This window comes from Sander vitreus, chromosome 16 (assembly GCF_031162955.1).
Source record: "Sander vitreus isolate 19-12246 chromosome 16, sanVit1, whole genome shotgun sequence".
NCBI classification, from domain to species: Eukaryota; Metazoa; Chordata; class Actinopteri; order Perciformes; family Percidae; genus Sander; species Sander vitreus.
This window is the reverse complement of record NC_135870.1, coordinates 18903682-18923868: the sequence shown is the minus strand read 5'-3', so window position 1 is coordinate 18923868 and position 20187 is coordinate 18903682. Positions and strand designations below refer to the sequence as shown.

Here is a 20187-nt window from a genome sequence, read left to right as displayed (position 1 = left end):
ACCTAGGGTCTTTTTGTGAATGAGTCAAACTTTAGTTCAAAAGCATAATTAGGACGGAAGCGCCACTTTTAAGATTTACTGTATTCTTGTTTTTCGGTCAAATGGCCTTTTGAATGGGAGAGCTAGGGGCACTACTATGATCGCATCAAAATCAACATTTTTATAACGCTAAGAAGGCTCAACACAACATGAAACTTTGCTCCAAGTATCACCAGGGGCTCTACGCATCAACTCGAGCATTGAGAACATCGTTTGTGTACACAGTTTACTAAAAAAGGTTTTGAACGACTTACTTTAGCTGCTGTTGTTTGCGGGCGCTACCATCTCCAAATGCAACGTAACAGGGAGGAGAGTAAAGGTGGAAAGCTCCTAAAGCTTAGTTCCATATAAATGCACAGATAATTTGTTGTTTTGTCATTAGTGAAGAACAATATTGACCTTGTAGTTGAAAAAGGAGCCTCATATAAGAATGATATTTCCTCCTATGGAGTCCGTTGGCGAGGTGGTAGCACCCGGAAACAACTGCTAAAGTGAGTTGTTCAAAACCTTCTTTTTAGTAAACTCTGTGTACACAAACGATGTTCTCAATGCTCGAGTTGATGCGTAGAGCCCCTGGTGATACTTGGAGCAAAGTTTCATGTTGTGTCGAGCCTTCTTAGCGTTATAAAAATGTTGATTTTGATGCGATCATAGTAGTGCCCCTAGCACTCCCAAAAGGCCATTTGAGCAAAAAAACTAAGATACGGTAAATCTTAAAAGTGGCGCTTCCGTCCTAATTATGCTTTTAAACTAAAGTTTGACTCATTCACAAAAAGACCCTAGGTTGCATTTTGGCGAAAGTTACGCTTTAAAGGAATAGTTCGCCATTATGAGAAATAAACGTTTTGACTTTCTTGGTGAGCGTTGGATGAAAAGATGGATACCACTCATGTCTGAGGGTGGTTTCAATCTTCTCAACTAAGTGTCCACCAGAAAGAGCATCACTTTTTCCTGAAAAAAAACTATGCCTTTTAGGATGCTTTCTTTTTAAATCAACATTGTTATTGTTGATAGGTCTGGTGATGCCTAAGAAATGTTACCATTTTGAACTGAAGGTCTTTCTGTTTTAGAGTTTGTGCTTGGGTTATAAAACTTTATGATGAGAATGGTGAGGTTTAAGCAGTGAGATGAGCCCTAAATTATATGATAGTTGTGCAAGAATTAACATTTTCATATATTTAAACTTATTTAATCATTGACATCTTGGTGCAAACAAATCGCTGACTCTTACTTTGTTTACAGTTAATAAATAAAAGATATACCTGAATGTGTAACTATGGACTATTAGGTAAGCATGTATCGGTCTTCCTGTTTTTGTGTCATTCAGAACTACTTTGACCATAACAAGACATTCTGTAAGTGTTTGAAAGTATAGTATTTGTGTTAGCAAATAATAGTCATGAGTACATTACCTTATGGACTAATGGATAGTTGTGTGGAGCCTGACACAGCGGCACAGTGTCAACTGTTAAAGCTGCTCAGGTTGTCATCATTTTGGGAAACTTTCATTTGGGTTAGTTTTTAATTTAAAAGAGGAAGTTGATTCCAAAATAAGTGGCAATATCTTTTACATTTTTATATATAAACATACTCTTAGCTCCTTTTAGACTTCAGCTAGTGACAAAACGTGCAACTTTACATTTACTTTTTACATTTTTGCATCTTCCAGCATATTTTCACAATAACTATTAATTCCAGCTGTTGACATTGAGGTCTGCAGATTATCCATAAGAACCACAACATTATTTCTGAAAAGACAGATTGCTGCTGGGTTTATGTCATTTGAAACTAGTACATTACAACTGTGGGCCATAGAATCAAAACGATAAGCTGAAAGATGTTAAAACACTCCATATATTCTCCCTTGATATGATAAACATGGTTAATGGCAATCATTCAGACACAAGCACTTCATTAAAAATGTCAGTTTAATTCAAGTATTGAACATTAAGGCAGTGTTTGTACTGTATGTAGGTGTTGAATGTCAACACTGTCAAAAATGTAAGTCAAACAGACTTCCCCTAAAGCATGATGTAATCACTATAAAGATTCAAGTTAAAGTGCTCATATTATGCTCATTTTCAGATTCATAATTGTATTTAGAGGTTATATCAGAATAGGTTTACATGGTTTAATTTTCAAAAACCACCGTATTTTTGTTGTACTGCACATTACTGCAGCTCCTCTTTTCACCCTGTGTGTTGAGCTCTCTGTTTTAGCTACAGAGTGAGACATCTCACTTCTATTCCATCTTTGTTGGTAGTCGCACATGCGCAGTAGCTAGGTCAGCACTACTAGCCAGTCAGAAGCAGAGTATGAGGGCGTGCTACACTAGCAGCTAGGCGAGCATTATAACGTGTGTTACAAAGTGACGCACGTTCGTCACGGAAGTAAAGGCTGGACTACAATAGAGCTGTTCGGAACAGTTGGTGAACAGTGTTTTCTGTTGGAGATGGGAAGTCCCTTTGGGGTGGACTTTGGGCTTTTTCACTTTGTAAACCTATTAGATGCACAAAAAAGATATATAACACAATAAAGGAAAGGGTAAAAAGCCAAAAAGCATAATATGAGCACTTTGAAATAATGCGTGGAAAAAGGTTTGATGAAAAAAACCAGTGCATTAAAATCCAAAATTATAATCTTCTAAATTTACAAATATGAATGTCTACATTTGATCACAATGGCAGTTAACATTAACATTTTATGATGAAGTAGTAAAAGTAAAAATACATCCTTTTTGAAGGATTACATACATAGGGTACTATCTAGACATTGTTAATTGTTTTTAATTAAAATTTTGCACTTGGCAGCAACTTGATGAAAGACATAACTATAAACAGTGATTTAATAAGAAAGCGACAAAAATCTGCTCTTAATTTGCAAGTCACAAAACATTTGATTTAACAAACTAGTGGCAGCGAACCATTTCAATAAAATAAGTGGCACCTGCTGCCATCAGTTTTAATATAAATTTCAGAAGCACCAAATGATGACTTGCTTTCATCCAGCAAATTATTTTTTTTTACCAAGAACATACTTACAGTATATATAGTTACAGATATAGCTGTCATTTTTGGGTGACTAGGAAACAGGGCAGGTATCTTGTAATGAGGCCAGGTTTTGAAGGCAAGACTCTCTCTGTGTAAGACTTGAAGAAGTCTGAGAAAGCTCACTCACGAGATGCTTCTCTTCCTGCCATGCACAAGTGCTTCTTCTTCAAGTCAGGAAGCATTTAAGTGCCCTTTTAGAAATTATTTTGAAGTTGCATGTGCGTAATAGCTGGCACCACAGGAAATACCGCTGATAGTGGCTGAATCCCCATGTCTGAACTCTGGACTCCTGGAAAAGAGCCATTATAGACTTTGGCAAAAGCCTTTAAGTGATACAAAAAGTTAAAACTGCTTTTATTGCAATGAGCATTGCTTTTGACAGCGACAAAGGTAATAATCAGCAACTTTATAGGAACAAACCTGTTAGTTATTATAGTTATTCTTTGACTATGTTGGGCCTTGTATCTGTCCTGTTGTTACCATTATCGCCTGGCAGCAGGTCATTTTGTGATACTTTGTCTTTTCGTCCTCTATACTGACACAAAAGCCTGGACGGCAGAGGTCTGAGGAAGGTAATGAGGGAGCAAAACAGTCTGTCCCCCTTATTGTTGCTAGAAGAACTGATATTTATATACCAGTGTATTTGGAAAAAGTATTTTTATGATATAATGTCGCAATCAGATTTTTAGGGCTTCATGCAGTTAGGCAACATAAGGAGGAGGAAGATGCTTTTGTCTCCATAAAGGACTGGCCTGAATGGGGCCTTCAAAGGCACCGTGTGCAATGGATCCTGGTTGTTGTAGGATTTTCCCCTTTAGAGCAATCGCAAATATGACAAATATTTTCGTAAATAAAATCGTTTTCAGTCATTGGTGCATCAGTTTTAAAAAAAATAATTACACCTTTCTAGTGCACAGATGGCCTATTTTAATGACATGGCCCTTTTTAAAAAATGTTATCTTGAAAAAAAAAAAAGCTTATTTGGCAGATCATGTGGTCTGGTTATTTAAAGGTGCAGAGCATCAAAAATGTACTTGAACGTAATTGGTACTGCCATGTTTTCTTGGACAAAGCTTCCCAAAAGGCTACCTCAAAGCTACCTAATGCATTATTGTTATAGGTGGCAAGATAGCATACCTAACTTCCCTCTCCTTCTAGCTGCTCTATACCACAGAGTCTTCTGACTTGCTTTCTGCACATGTACTGTTTGCATGAAGAACTGCAGCATGAACTGTATGAAACAGCAGGCTGCTCATGTCTTTGTCATTTTCCCCAAAGATTTGTCCCTTCTGCAGGGTATTGATGACTGAGGTGTTACAGTTGGCAAAGAGCATGCTCACCCCTATCTCTTTATATTCCTTGACCAGCCCTTTAAATGTGGCCATGCCTGTCGAGTCTATGAAGGGGATGGCAGAGCAGTCCAAGACCATCGTGTGGAAATCCAGTTCTCTTTGAATGAGTCCAATGACGACCTCTCCGTTGTTTTTATCCCCGTTTGCCTTGGCCTGCTTCGAGGACATCTCTTTGGCCTTCTTCTCTGCCTTTCTTCTCTTAGACAGCTCCAAGAAAGGTTCAACTCCGACAGCTTTGTAGAGGGATCTGAGGAATGAGTCCTTATTTGCGTAGTACAGAGGAGCCTGGAAGCGGAAGACATGAACCCGAGGTGGTGGCGTGAGGTTCTTGTACTCGTCCATGTCTTCGTAAAGATCGGTGTCATTGGCTCGGCCCAGGAGAGAGACCTGATGTCAGACATTAGATTGGATGAGATTATGAGATCACTAAAGGTTATTTTTGGTCTTTTCACATGCTAGAATAATTGCCATTTGCACAGCTTTCAAAAACCATTCGACATCAAGTCCGTTACTCGCCTTGGGGTTCTGGGTCTTGAAGATGATGCAGATCATGGAAAAAACTATTCCGACCAGGAGGCCCAGCTCCACACTGATCAGAGCCGTGGCTGACATGGTGACCAGCCAAACTATGCCGTCGTTCCGGCTGGCACGCCACTTAGCCGGGACATCCTTAAACTTCCTCAGCGCCCCCCGAAGGCTTACAATGATGATACAGGCAAGAACACACTTCTGGAGAGCATAGAAGAAAGGCGCGAAGTAGAGGACGACGAGAAGGACGACCAGGGCGCTGATCAGACTGGAGACCTGGCGGAGGAGCAGAGAAATAAACGGCGACAGAGGAACAACGAGGGATTTTATAGTGAGCATCTTCAACAGAGTTAACATGAACAGATACAATACGGTTAGTTTTTCTACTCTTTTTTTTGCTGGAGGTTCTACAAATGGCCTATGGACAGATTCCAAGAATGTCAAACCATTTTCAAAAGTGTGAAATTAACCTGTGTCTGGCAGCCTGTTGAGTCCTTCACCATGGTTTTTGCCAATGCTGCACTGGTGGTGAAACAGCGGAAGAATGAGGGGATGATGTTACAAAAGCTGATAGCCAGCATCTCCTGGTTGGGGCGAACCGTATAACCGTTTTTCTTCGCAAACATCTCAGACAGCGACACCGTGAAGGCAAAACTACAACATAAAATGAAAGTTTGTTTACCAATTAAGGCTGTGAATTAATCTTTGCCCTCAAAAGCATGTGAAGACCCTTTTAGACCTGATGATTTAGACCTGTAAAGATGCATTTAGTGTGTCCAACAAAAAGTGTAAATAAAATAGCATTTTTTCTTCCCTACACAGTTAATACTAAGGGAAAAAAAGATTTTTGCATCCCTAAATCACATTAATTAGGCCTAATTGTTGTCTTGTGAGGACATCTCTTTAATCGATTTCAAGACATATATTGACAAGTGGTTACATCATTTAAATGAGTCACTTTCCTTTTTCTCAGAATGCAAACGATATAGAGGACGAAATGTCCATAGTTGTGTGTCTTCTGGAGAAAAGGTGCAATCAAACAGTGAGGGCATGTATCCCTGCCATACGATAATCCAGTTGCTACAGTATATTGCATCTTTAAAAACCTAGATAAGAGACACATGTCGAGGCCAAGCAAACATGATAAATGTGTTGTATATTACCTAATGACAGCCAGAGGAATGGCATCCAGTGCCAACCGTGGCATCAGACTAAAGCTGGGCACCTGGGGAGCAATGAACCCTGTGGGGATGTGACCGGAAACACTGGAGCCATAATGGCTGTTCAGTTCTCCAAAATGGCTGGCCAGCGTAGCTCCTGCCACTACTATCAGCTCAGTCGGCAGAGGGATCTTTAGACGATCCTTGTAGCGCTCCTGGATCTCTTTCCCTGCCACTGTAATAAAATAATTCATAGTGTTATTCTACTGTATATGAATTTTTTTTTGGTTTTCGAAAATGTATGCGCAGTACTTGGATTTCTTCGTCTCATGTAGAAGCACAAAGTAGATTATAATAGTGACTGAGAATCTAATGGGGAATATGTAAAATAGACGTCTTTACCTAATACAGAGATAGAGATGGCGCTTGTGATGAGGTCACACAGGTTGGTCTTATGAATGTTGGCGAAGATGTTGATCCAGGTGACGACAACTGTGCCGTAGCCCTGATGACGGGGGATCTTTAGACCCAACAGGTATTTAGCCTGCACGGTGAGGATGGTAAAAGAGGCTCCTGTGGCAAAACCATCGAGCATAGGGGACGAAAGGTATACAGAGACGAAGCCTAGCCGAAACACGGCCATTATGAGCTGGCGAGGGGGAACGGGAGGTAGCAGATGAGGAAGAGAGAGAGATCATGGATGGGAATGAAAATGTCAGTCACTTATCAAATGAAATATCTCAACATGTACATGATGCAGTATATTGCCAAAAGAAATTGTACAGACATTCATGGTTACCAGATTATATAACCTAATGACTTTGGTGATTCCCTAACTTTTCGTCTCGTGCCATAATAAGGTGCACATTTTTGTTCAGAGTGAAATTTCTCAACCACTATTGGACAGATTGCCATAAAATTTGAGAAAGACATTTGTGTCCCCACAGGATGAAATGTAATAACTGGTGAACTAAAATAACTAGCACCATCATCAGGTCAAAACTTCACTTATTCAAATACTTTGGTTTGTAACCAAATTCCTGCAATGAATAATGACATAAGCCAAAGACTGTACTTTGTGTCAAGCGCTAGTTAGAAAATGTCAGCATGCTTACATGCTAAACTAAGATGCTGATCATGGTAAGCATCATACCTAAACATGAGCATGTTAACGTTGTTACTGTGAACATGCTAGCAGTGCTGTACCATATAGCCTTTACACTATAGCCCATGTTGTTCTAGGGGAAATGGGTTGTAATTATTTCACCAAGAAACTATAAATGGATACTAACAAAATAAGGGCAGAAAAAAAAAAAACTCCATCTGTTCCATAGTGCTATGCCTACAAGTGGTCAAAAATAGCACCTTGATCCTTTACCTGATAGATGCCTGCTAGGAATGTAAGGGCAGCAGCGATGCTGATGGAGTAACACTCCTTCCCACACTGCAGACCCATTAGCTCCACACTGTGAAGTTTACCAGCTGTAAGGTTAATGCCCACTGTGTCATTAAACATATCAGGGCCAGAGTCCTCATTGAGGTCAAAACCTGCCAGGAACATCTCCTTATCCACCACCTGCAGGCAAGTAGAAATCTTAATTTATCAAGTAAAGAAATACAACTGTAAAGAATTACAATCCTCAGTTGCATTAAGTGATCCATGATCTTAATTGACCTCTTCCCAGTGACAAGTAGTGGTAGGAAACAACTTAAATGCAGCAAGATCATCATTTCATTAGTTATCTATCACAAAGGATGATATTTAAAATTGATTATTAAGCAATATTAATTATTACCAATTTCAATCTGTAAATATTGAGGCTTTTTATTGGATAGAAAAGTTGAAGACAGGAAAGGGGAGAGAGAGGGGGATGAAATGCAGTCTCAACCAGGTGAGCTGCCCTGGCCCCAACAGTGGGTTATTTTATTAAAATGATATTTGAATATTGAAATTGAAATGTTCCTTCCTAACCATTTATAGTTATCTTTTTTATATAATCTTCATCCTTTTGATTTACATTTAAAAAATAAACTAAATAAGACATTTCGATGATCCATTACCTGTCCAACCATGAGGCTCATGAGGCTGAAGATCCCCACAGAGACATGTCTAGACGTCCCCATGAGGAAGTAGATGATGTTGGCGTAAAATGAGGTGTATAAACCATAGATGGGCTCCACTCCGGCCAGCAGGCAATAGGCGATGGCCTGCGGTACCAAGATGATACCAACGATTACCCCGGACATCAGATCGCCCCAGACATATTCTCGGAGCTTGTATTTAGGCAGCCAGCGCACAACGGGGAAGAACCCAGTCAGGGTGGATCGGACTCTGGGCCCGGAACAGGTCACACCCTGCTTCAGCTTGGATTTGAGGACTGATACTGTGGGCTGTCGCTGCCGAGCCCGGCGTTCCAGGAGAGGTGGTGTGACTTTAGCGACCTCCTCCATGGTCCCAGGTAGGAAGAGGATGCAACAAGGTGAGAGGAAGAGGGAGGGGAGGTGGATATTGTTGTCAGCTGTGCTCCTGGGAGATCGTCATCAAGGGAAATTGAGTAAGGGGGAGAGGGGAGGGAGATATAGGGGACAGACAGGAAAATGGAATCAGTGAATACCAGTGGAGATGGCTTCAGTCCATAGATAAAATACTGTATCTTCCTGTTAGGTCACTTCGTAGTGTGTTTGCTGTGGTATATTTGAATTCTGAGGCATTTACACATTTACTTTGTAGGAACCGTTCTATGTGTGAATGTTTACTCAGGAATGACTTTCTTATTTCCAAAAACAACCCAATATACAAATCAAACAGTTCATCCAAGACAACTGTTCTGTTAAACTTCAATGAATACTTGTGCAGTACAGACTGCAATTTTGCAATACAATTTTTTGTATGTACAATGTACCACTTTAGTCCACATCCATGCCAGTCCTTCACCTGAACTGTTTCTGTTTTGCACTTTTTTGTATTTCCTATACTGATACCAGTGCAGCACTCCTTGTTGGTTATCTATATCCTTGTGCTATTGTTTTGTGGTCTGATGGCTGGGTTGATAGCCTGGAAACCTGATGAATCTGCCAAATACGAATCAAGATGCTGTTACTGTATTGCATATTCCTCGCCTAATATGTTTTCAGAAACACATTTTTGTAGTGTTTAGCTGTTATTTGAGAAAGGTTGTGTCGCAGGAGGCCTTTACACAGCTGTTTTCAGCATCAGCTGCGTCTCAGCAGAGATTATCACGTCACACAGAAATCATAAAACACTCTAAATGATGCGTTATCGGCTTCTGCCATCACAACGCTGGTATGTGCTGTGATTTAGACTTCCTGTGACAGCGCTGGCCACTGTCACAAACTAATATGACGGGGCAATAAAGAATATAGGAATCACTTTTTTCATGTGTATTACTTCCATCAGATTTGTTGATTTGCAGTTGTTTCTAATCAGATTTAAGTTTAATCATGCGTTTCTTCAGTCTTTTTTTCTTCTTTGTTGACTTTTTTTTTCTAGGCAGTTTTACTTTGCGGGCCAATAATTGTTCACTTTGCATAGAAATGACCCTTTAAACAAACTAATACAGAGTTCAGTCTGTGTTCATCTGGGTCTTATAAATCCAACCTGCCTTTTTCAGATAAAAGACACAGGAGATAAATAATGAGCCTGTGTAGCTTTGAGGTACAACACATAAAGTAGAAGAACATATTCCAAAAAGTGGTCAAGAACACAAGAACTCCCTCGGATTTGTGTTTAACACTCCTGCCAACAAAATGTCCACTTTAACAAGGATTTCTTTCAAGTATAGAAACACAGACACCTGATTAACTGCTGAACATGACAGGACTCACACTGGGGACCTATAGGAACCAAAAAATAAAATTTACTTCAGCGCCAACCCTGAACAGCGCTTTGATTAAAGCTGCTTCTGTAAACTGTTTCAATGTTCTCTGTCTTTAATCATTTAATATAAAAGCACCCCACCGCTGCTTAGAAACGACCTGAAAGCTTCCTTATTTTGCCTTTCATGCATAGTTAAAATCTTTTCTATCTAGTCATGTTACAAATCTAAAGAGGCAAAAAATTACTGCATACTGACCTCAAAGCTGAAACACAGTTCTCCGTAACAGAACGCACACAGATGACTCCTCAAAATGTGATCATTTTTATCCACCAATTTACATCATCCTATAAAATCTTCAATATAAACTTTTTTTAATCTACTGCAGCAGACAACAATAGAAATATAATAAATGAACATTTATGGCCAAAAGTACAAAGATGTCCTAATTTTATGACACATATGACTTTTAAAAACCCTTAGGGTTGGTCCACATGCTGAGTCTTCAAAAACAATGCTAAGTAGAAGCCAGGACCATTGTCCCTTTGTTCCTTTCAATTGTAAAACACAACAATAAAGATACAGCATGATGCAAGCTGGTAGTTCCACCCATAGGCGTAATTTACCCCCCCTTTACATAAATAAAGACATTTGCACCATAGCTTGATGCAGAAAAGGCACAAATTGTTGCCGAAAAATTCACCAGAATGCAGAAAATGATTTGTTTGTTGTTAAAAATATTAACAATATTAATATTATTATCAATGTTGAATCCAAAGTTACGCCCTTGGTTCCCCCACTTGTTAATCCATGAAAAATCGTATTAAATGTGTACGAAAATTAACAATACTCGCCCAATATTCTTCTGACTTCTAACTTTGCTTTGCGGCTGATGTTGATTTGGAGAACAGGTGGTTTTGAAAAAGCTTTAAATCATTGTCCAAGCCTTCATGTTTAACTGAACTTGCAAAGCCAACAGTCAAGAGTCAGTTTTCAATAGATTTGGCATTAAAGAAAATCATAAAGAATACAGTGATTACTCCTAAACTGTCCTTTTCAAGTGCTTGCCTTTAATAAACTAGATATTAGATGACTCGTGTTGAAAATGCCTAAAAAAATACTCAACTTGTTACTTTTTAAGGCGAGAGAAGGAACCAACCAACATCTTGCCCATTAAGTAATGCTCTCCAAAATGCAGAGACCAATATACAACATACCCTGTAATTCTTACCTGTCCAATACAATTTTTAATTTACACAATGCAACTTAAGATTGTAGATACGCTCAAAATAGTAGGCTATGAAAGTATGTTAATGGAACTGCAGGATATTATCTGAATTACCTATTAAAAAGCATGTATCCTGTATGTGCCATACACATCATTTCACCTGCAGATCATCAAATCTGTGCTCACAAGCAACACATTACAACGCATAACAACATCATCTACTCTAGTCCTCCATCATGTTATAACTGCAGATACTTTTCAGGTGGAACAAAACCCAACTTTGAAAGCATCAGCGGTCATTTCTCAGACATCTAAATCTAAATGATAAGAACACACAGTTCCAGTCAAAATGTGACAACACACTCACCTGCAGAGTCACTGGAACAGGGACAAACAGGACCTCAGGTCTCTAATGTGAAGTATGCTCTGTGTTGACTGCCTTAACTTCCTCTCATTCCATCTCTCTATCTCTCTCTCTCTCTCGCTCTGATGTCATCTGAGCAGTCAGAGAGTAGTATTTGTGAGTGTGATCTCTGCTGGATAAATAGTGAGATAAGAGCAGCCCTTTGCTCACCCTCACTCAGTCACCTCCCTATTGGCTTGGTCAGCAGGAGTGGGTGGGGCTTGTCAACATTTGCGCCATCTGAAAAGCAATTATGTGCTTTCTCTTCTGCACAGGTCCCGGTGCCGTCAGTAGACATCCTTATGTCGGAACACAGACAACGCTTTTTCATTAACGGTAGTCATCACACGTTTCAAATGTATGATTCATGTGAGAGTACCAACTGACACTTATAAACACACACACACACACACACACACACACAACCAGCCTATATGCAAACAGAAATGATGTATGCGGGTATTTGCATATAGAGCGGGGAAGTGAGATCCAATCACAAGTGGTCAATCAAGACGCATTTGGAAACACATTATGCTGCCAGGTAAAAACAAACGTACTTAGGGCTGTCCATTTGTGATTGGATAGCTGTGGTGGTCCTGAAGTGCAAATCACAACAGCAAATAGAAAAACGCAACAGCAAATCATAAAACACGACGGCATATAGGAAGACACAACGGCAAATAGGAAAACACAACAGCAAATAGGAAAACACAACAGCAAATATGAAAACACGACAGCAAACTCTCTCCTTCCTGTTAAAAGACAGACAGTCTGTCTGTCCAATCAGGAGGGTCCATCCTCTACTAGATAGGCGATAGAAGTGTTTTCCTATTTGCTGTCGTGTTTTCCTATTTGCAGTTGTGTTTTCCTGTTTGCTGTCGTGTTTTCATATTTGCTGTCGTGTTTTCCTATTTGCTGTCGTGTTTTCATGTTTGCTGTCGTGTTTTCATATTTGCTGTCGTGTTTTCCTATTTGCTGTCGTGTTTTCCTATTTGCTGTCGTGTTTTCCTGTTTGCTGTCGTGTTTTCCTATTTGCTGTCGTGTTTTCCTATTTGCCGTTGTGTTTTCCTATTTGCTGTTGTGTTTTCCTATTTGCCGTTGTGTTTTATGATTTACTGTTGCGTTTTTCTATTTGCTGTTGTGATTTGCACTTCAAGGCCACCGTAGCACACTTAGGACAGATGCTAAAACCAAGTCAAAACAGGTCCTTTAACATTGAATCTTTAAGCTAAACTGATCCAATCAGTAGGTTTTTGCAGTAGAGCTTCCCTTACTGGTGACTGAGAGAGCCTCTGTCAGCGCAGCAGTGATTACAGCCTAGTTTAAAGCTTACTGAAATACTAGGAATGGGAGGTACATTGTTTATCATTTAGGGGATGTAGCCTGGGAATGCAATGTTTGTCACTAATAAGCAAAAATAATGTAAGATTAAGACTATAGATTTTCTCTATAACAAGGGCTAAAATTCACAGTTTGAGACTAAATGAATCTGTGTGTGTGTGTGTGTGTGTGTGTGTGTGTGTGTGTGTGTGTGTGTGTGTGTGTGTGTGTGTGTGTGTGTGTGTGTGTGCAAGTGTGTGGGTGTGTTCCTGTGTGCATTATGTGCTGGACTGAATGGCATCATTGTCAGTGTGGAGACATGGCAGTTCACTTCATCTAATATAGGCAGTCACTGTTAAGAAATTGAAAAGTTAAAAATAAAATTGAATTGAAGATTGGAGTCACAATTATTACAGAAATATTAATGGAGGGGGGGCTGCTTTTTGGTGTGTGTGTGTGTGTGTGTGTGTGTGTGTGTGTGTGTGTGTATGTATGTATGTGCATATCCCTTGCCACGGACAAAAAGCACCTCACCGTTCAGCCTGAGAGGATTACTGCACTGCCCCATTAAATCCACCGGCAGCATCATCAGTCTGCACGTCTGCTCCACTGTCTACAAGCTTCATCACCCGTCCAGCATGATTTTTGGACACATTTTGTTTGTTTTTCTGGTAAGTGACAAGTCAAATGTGTGAGGACTCACCCAGACTGGACGAGAGGAGCAAACAGGAGGCAACACCAGCCATACCTCCCTGGCTGGTGCTGCTGCATCCACCATTAGCCTGTTTTTGTCTATACACTGTGCTGCTCACTGACTGCTTCTGGCTTCTTCCTGCTTCCTTCTGCAAAGCATGTTGGGAGCAGCAACCCCCCCCCCCCCACCCCCCGAAATGAAGCTGAGCAGAGGGGGAGGGGAGAGAGGAGATAGAGGGAGGGAGGGAGGGAGGGATTGTTGCCAGTGGATGATGGTTACCATGGTGACTAAAATCAAGTCATTTTAAACAATGATAATGGTTATTACTACTACTCATATACATGCTGCATGTTAATCCTCATTTTATTGATGCTAAATTATGTCACTGATTGATGCTGCTTACCAGGCTCATCATAAATAAGGGATTTAGGCAGAGTTTACCAGTACTGCCAATGTTTTTTAAAAGCAGAAAATACATGCAAGGGCAAGGAATGCTTAATGCTAAATGCATCTTGAGCATAATAACAAAGTTTAAAGATGATTAATTGACCATTAATCATCATATCACAGTTTGACCCTCAGCTTCCTGGTGAGTTTTATGGTGGATGCCCGAGGAGCCACCAAATCGACAGCATAAACCCAGGATGATCAAACTTCACTATCTCACATTTCTTTTAAAGGGTATGTCTTGTGATATTCTTTAGCGTTTTCATATTTCATTTCATACAGATATTACATATTTCAAGTATCTTTGGATGTAGCATGTTGAGCTATTAGGAAAACAACCCGTGAAACAACACGGTCTCACGGCAGTTCATGAAATGGTCACGTAACTTTTAATCTATTGATTCGTGTACACGGACAAGTTCATCTCGTTTTTTTCATGGTGGTCAGCACGTAATGGGAAACATCTATACGGAGGTTGGGTTTAGGAAAAGAAGAACGGGGAACGTTAACGTCACACGCCGGGACACGATCCGCGGTCTCTGGGGGACGCGGGACAAACAACGGGACGGTTGTGTTTAGGAAAAGAACAACGGGGAAAGGGACGGTTGTGTGGGACACGATCCCCAGTCTACGGGGTGAAAGTCCTGTGTTGTTTGACCCATCCACCACCCCAACCAACCTCCCTGTGTGGATTTTCGGCATTTCATACTACTCGCTACCGTAGTCGTGCTGTGATCACGAAAGATGCTTCCCATTGAAATACATTAGTTTAAAAAAACGTGCTGACCACCACTAAAAAAAAACGAGATAAACGTGTCCATGTACACGAATCAATAGATTAAATAACGTGACCATTTCACAAACTGCTGTAAGACTGGGTTGCGTGAAAACATGACAGCCCACCAATTAACCTTCTCTTCTCCCCCATCATTTCTCAAGGATTACAAGGGTCCTTCAGCAGACACTGAACAATAGCACAATAGTTTATCCATTGACCCCTTGAAGTGTCTGTTTAGGAACGTAAATGATTAAGAAGAATTTAGCTATAACACAGGAAAAGTCACACACACAACTTGACTTAACTTTGCCCAACTCTAAGAAAGTTATATACTGGGTTTAAGTGCTTGAGTGAGGTTAGGTAGGCATTTATTTTAAAACTCACAGGCTCTTTAAAATATACTTGTCATCTTTCTCAGAACTGGACCAATTTCATGATGATTGTGCAAAAGTTTGTCCATGCTTGCAACCTACGCCTGTGCAGTGTTCCAGGAAGATGCAGTTATTATGTGATGACTTAGAGTAATAATTATGTTTTTCTTGAAAAATGACAGTCATCATGAAGAAATGGTAATGTTTGCTGATTAACCAGGTAAATATCAAATTGTAACTAAAAACAAGGTTATTTGGTTTCATAGACAAAAAAATAGGTTGGTTTCTCTGATTCAACCTCTTACTGTATAACTCAGGATGTTTTGGGCTAAAGCCAAATGTTTTTAACAGCTTATCAGCAATGAACAGCTTCAATAAAGGGCGTAAAAAAAGAAAATCTGAAAACACTAAACGGAAATTCCTTCTTTCTAGTTTAACGTGCAGCTGTAGAAGTTCCTCTTTCTAATAAATTCACTTGATTGCTCATTGATTGCACCTGTGCCAGTTACATATAAGTGACCTGAAACCAGGAATCTGTAAGCAGAGATGAACGCCTGAGGACTGAACTGTTTGCCCTTATGTGTAAATAATTGGTGCACTAATAATACACTTTTTTTAAAGGCTGTTTGCCATCTCTTTCTTTTGAGTGGACAACCTTCAAAGTTTTTAACAGTAAAATGATTAGGTGTTAAAATAATAAAAAAAATCTGCTAGATTTTGTGTTGTAGCATTTGTATTTGTGTTGAACTGTCTCGGCTACCGTATGCAAGGGCAAGGAATGCTTAATGCTAAATGCATCTTGATCATAATAACAAAGTTTAAAGATGATTAATTGACCATTAATCATCGTATCACAGTTTGACCCTCAGCTTCCTGGTGAGTTTTATGGTGGATGCCCGAGGAGCCACCAAATCGACAGCATAAGCCCAGGATGATCAAACTTCACTATCTCACATTTCTTTTAAAGGGGATGTCTGGTGATATTCTTTAGTGTTCTAATTTTTAACAAATCTCATACAATTACAACAAGTATTGTATGTGTATCCAAGGCCTGATATAACAGAGTTCCATTATCATCCAAAAATAAAAACACAGAAGTGAGCCCCACTGTTAAACTGGGTGACGTGTTTTCATAATGATAAACATGGGCCCTGTAGTTTATTTTGAGTCAATGCAACATTTAGTCCTGCTGCCAGAAATACTCCCTAAAACACAAAATAGTCTCTAATAAATGCAGTTTCCTGCTGTCTGAGTAAGATTTGCTAAAAACTACAGTGCCCAGCTGATTCAGGGAATTATTTAGCCTATTTTAAAAATGCTAACTTTAAATTCCTGACTTGTTTTTTGGAGTTGAGAACTGGTTAATTCCATAGACTTTAAAAATAGAGGACATAGAGTCAGTGACATCACCCATTGGTTAGTGAAATGCTGTTTTGAAGCCTCAAGTTTGGCAGTATGGCTGTCGCCATCTTGTTTTTTTGAAACTGGACATGACGATTTTTGATAAGACGGTGGAGTTAGGGAAGATGACATGGCCAAGCCATTGTTGTTTAATGTTGCAATGGCGCTGTGCTTAGCAAAACGCTAAAGAGGGAAAGTTGCGGATTTTCAACCCTTTTGAAGCGAGTCATCCAGTGGAGATTTACCGGCGGGTAAACACGGACCCCCGGGTCGTAGAGTGAGTGACTCAGAGTGAGTGGCAAACCAACAGATCACGCCACAGAACACTCCACTCTGCATTTTCCCTCAGTTATATAAAGTGTTTTATTGTCTTTTAGCTCTTTGTTTAGATTTTTTTTACAGTTCTGGTTCACTCTCACGACTCTCACAACTTTTCATTTAACACAGCGACACAAGTTTTTTAGAACATTTCACTAAATTGAAATGGCTACTATGGCAATTAAAAATCATCATACATACATTGAGACATACATTTGGTCTCATTGAATTCACAAGAGTCTCAGCTTTCCAGTCATACCCAATCTATGCAACTCCAAGACCCCAGAATAAAGAAATATTCAAACACACCATTTAATAATAGGCAAACACATTTATACTGCATAGTTATTGCTCAAACTGCACAGGGTTAGCATGAAGTGGGCCTGTAAAGGGAATAGTCGTGGCTACATAGAACCCATTTTCCTTCGGATATCTTGAGGTGAAAGGTCAAGGGACTCCTTTCAAAATGGCCATACAAGTTTTTCCCTCGCCAAAATTTTGCCTAACTTTGGAGCGTTATTTAGCCCCCTTCCAGACATGCTAGTATAACGGAGTTAATAATTCCACTTGTCATTAAAAAGTAACTTTTCATTTGGCTAGTAGTTTCCATATGAGACAGGCTTTTTCTGTAACATGAGCGCCATCTATTGGTGCTATTCTGCAGACGTTAGGGTAAATTCTTACACACTATCACCAGTCTGCAGTAGCCTGTTTCATGCTAACTGGAGCTCTTTATAGTGATAAATGTGATTGTGAGACACTATTCTGCTATTTACCAGAATAAACGTCTGTGATAGCCAACGAAGAGTGACGGTTTCGTCTGTAACACAACACAACGCAAGAGAGCAAGAGTACACACCCGCTACACTAGCATGACAGGTTGGTACCAATAGGTTCCTTAGCAATATCGTCACTCTGTCTCCTGCTACAGAAAGACAAAAAGCTGACCAGGCCATCAGAGTGGCAAAGGGTTAAAGCATTACATTGTCACATTTCAGATACAGTACATATTTCAAGTATCTTTGGATGTAGCAGGTTGAGCTATTAGGAAAACAACCCGTGAAAACATGAAAGCTGAATTTGACAGACCTTCTCCAACCACAGATAGGACCTTTGAAACCCAAAGTTCCTAATAACCCCTTGACATGCCACCAATTAACCTTCTCTTCTCCCCCATCATTTCTCAAGGATTACAAGGGTCCTTCAGCAGACACTGAACAATAGCACAATAGTTTATCCATTGACCCCTTGAAGTGTCTGTTTAGGAACGTAAATGATTAAGAAGAATTTAGCTGTAACACAGGAAAAGTCACACACACAACTTGACTTAACTTTGCCCAACTCTAAGAAAGTTATATACTTGGTTTAAGTGCTTGAGTGAGGTTAGGTAGGCATTTATTTTAAAACTCACAGGCTCTTTAAAATATAGTTGTCATCTTTCTCAGAACTGGACCAATTTCATGATGATTGTGCAAAAGTTTGTCCATGCTTGCAACCTACGCCTGTGCAGTGTTCCAGGAAGATGCAGTTATTATGTGATGACTTAGAGTAATAATTATGTTTTTCTTGAAAAATGACAGTCATCATGAAGAAATGGTAATGTTTGCTGATTAACCAGGTAAATATCAAATTGTAACTAAAAACAAGGTTATTTGGTTTCATAGACAAAAAAATAGGTTGGTTTCTCTGATTCAACCTCTTACTGTATAACTCAGGATGTTTTGGGCTAAAGCCAAATGTTTTTAACAGCTTATCAGCAATGAACAGCTTCAATAAAGGGCGTAAAAAAAGAAAATCTGAACACACTAAACAAAAATATCAGAAACTCTCTTTCTTTCGTTCCTTCTTTCTAGTTTAATGTGCAGCTGTAGAAGTTCCTCTTTCTAATCAATTCACTTGATTGCTCATTGATTGCACCTGTGCCAGTTACATATAAGTGACCTGAAACCAGGAATCTGTAAGCAGAGATGAACGCCTGAGGACTGAACTGTTTGCCCTTATGTGTAAATAATTGGTGCATTAATAATACACTTGTCTTTAAAGGCTGTTTGCCATCTCTTTTTTTTTTTGGAGTGGACAACCTTCAAAGTTTTTAACAGTAAAATGATTAGGTGTAAAAATAGTTAAAAAAATCAGCAATAAAACCTGGAGAAATTATGAAACAATGCTACAAAAAAAGTAAAACAGTTCATGACAGTTGCACAAATGTAACATGTCCAAGTTGGCCTTAAATAGGCTTTACTCAAAATGTAGGAAAAGCAAAGGTGTTACTGATTATATTAACAATTTACAGCTGTGCTTTTTCTACTGTGCCATGTCAAACTGTGTAGTGCGAAAAAGTGTCTCCACAATATAACACATCAACCTGAACGCACCTGTGGAGGAGTTCAACAGGAAAAAACTATTTTAGTGGCTAGTATTGTAGCTACATCTAGTGGTAGTGAGGAGATAAACAGGTAGGATGTAAGAACTGACATTACAGAAACTGCTGCTGCTTTCTCTTATCTCTGCAGTCTGACAACTGAACACACATTGTTAACCCACTTAATGTCATTAGCCTACTGTGTGATAATTACATATTCATACACAGGCATAGGCCTACTTCATACAGGATTGTTACACAAGCAAGTTGTGGGTCTCAGTGCTCAATCAATTTGCCAAACCAACCAGTTAGTCTCCATCCTTTTATGGCTTTTCTCTTTTAAAACTGAAAAATAAAACATTAATCCCACCAAATGTGTCTAGTGTCGAAGTTTGTATTTGTGTGTCGAATGGGCTCGTTGTTGCCCCTTGTGGCCACACACTACAACTACAGTTCTCAATTCCTGTCAAGTACCAGTGGATGTTTTGGGCTCTCTGGCCTTGGCTTGGCGCACCACAATGAGGTGAAGAAGACACCGACAGCACTAGAAATTGGACAAGCAACACAAAGGTGAAATTTATGCTTTATTGAAAGTGTTTTCAAACCGTATTTTGGGGTTTTACAAGAGAGAAGACTTCAGGGATAGGGACTAGCTGGTTGGTCTAGAAAATGTACGCCTGGTTTACTTCCCCACCTCTAATGAAGAGCAGCTCATAGATGCTTCCCTGACCTTTTGTATGGGAGCCATCCTGAACCTGGCTCAGGGTTACTGCTTTGTGTTGAGGCTGACCTCTCATCTCCACAGGAGATAAGGGCTAAATCCCCTGAAAGAGTTTATAAAAAAAAAAAATAATAATCACATTTTAAATCCGGGAGCAACGTTTTTTTTATTATGTTAGA

At 39.6% G+C, this 20187-nt stretch overlaps 1 protein-coding gene across 1 annotated transcript; it reads right to left on the bottom strand.

Annotated features, from left to right (window-relative positions):
* Positions 1-1971: 1971 nt before the first annotated feature.
* slc26a1 (solute carrier family 26 member 1) lies at positions 1972-8633 on the bottom strand. The gene is made up of 7 exons (XM_078272182.1): positions 8191-8633; positions 7508-7705; positions 6532-6778; positions 6133-6364; positions 5440-5623; positions 4958-5245; positions 1972-4828 (listed from the first exon to the last, which is right to left on the bottom strand). The coding sequence occupies exons 1-7, from the start codon at positions 8578-8580 to the stop codon at positions 4253-4255; spliced, it is 2115 nt and encodes a 704-aa protein (XP_078128308.1). The 5' UTR covers positions 8581-8633; the 3' UTR covers positions 1972-4252.
* Positions 8634-20187: the final 11554 nt, after the last annotated feature.

What these genes read in the sequence shown, in the direction of transcription:
- slc26a1 (XM_078272182.1), bottom strand. Translation starts at nt 8,580, where the DNA reads ATGGAGGAGGTCGCTAAAGTCACACCACCTCTCCTGGAACGCCGGGCT. An exon ending in CATCTCTATCTCTGTATTAG is followed by an intron (nt 6,365 to 6,531) that starts GTAAAGACGTCT and finishes ATTTTATTACAG; the next exon opens with TGGCAGGGAAAGAGATCCAG. An exon ending in TCAAGACCCAGAACCCCAAG is followed by an intron (nt 4,829 to 4,957) that starts GCGAGTAACGGA and finishes GTCTGACATCAG; the next exon opens with GTCTCTCTCCTGGGCCGAGC.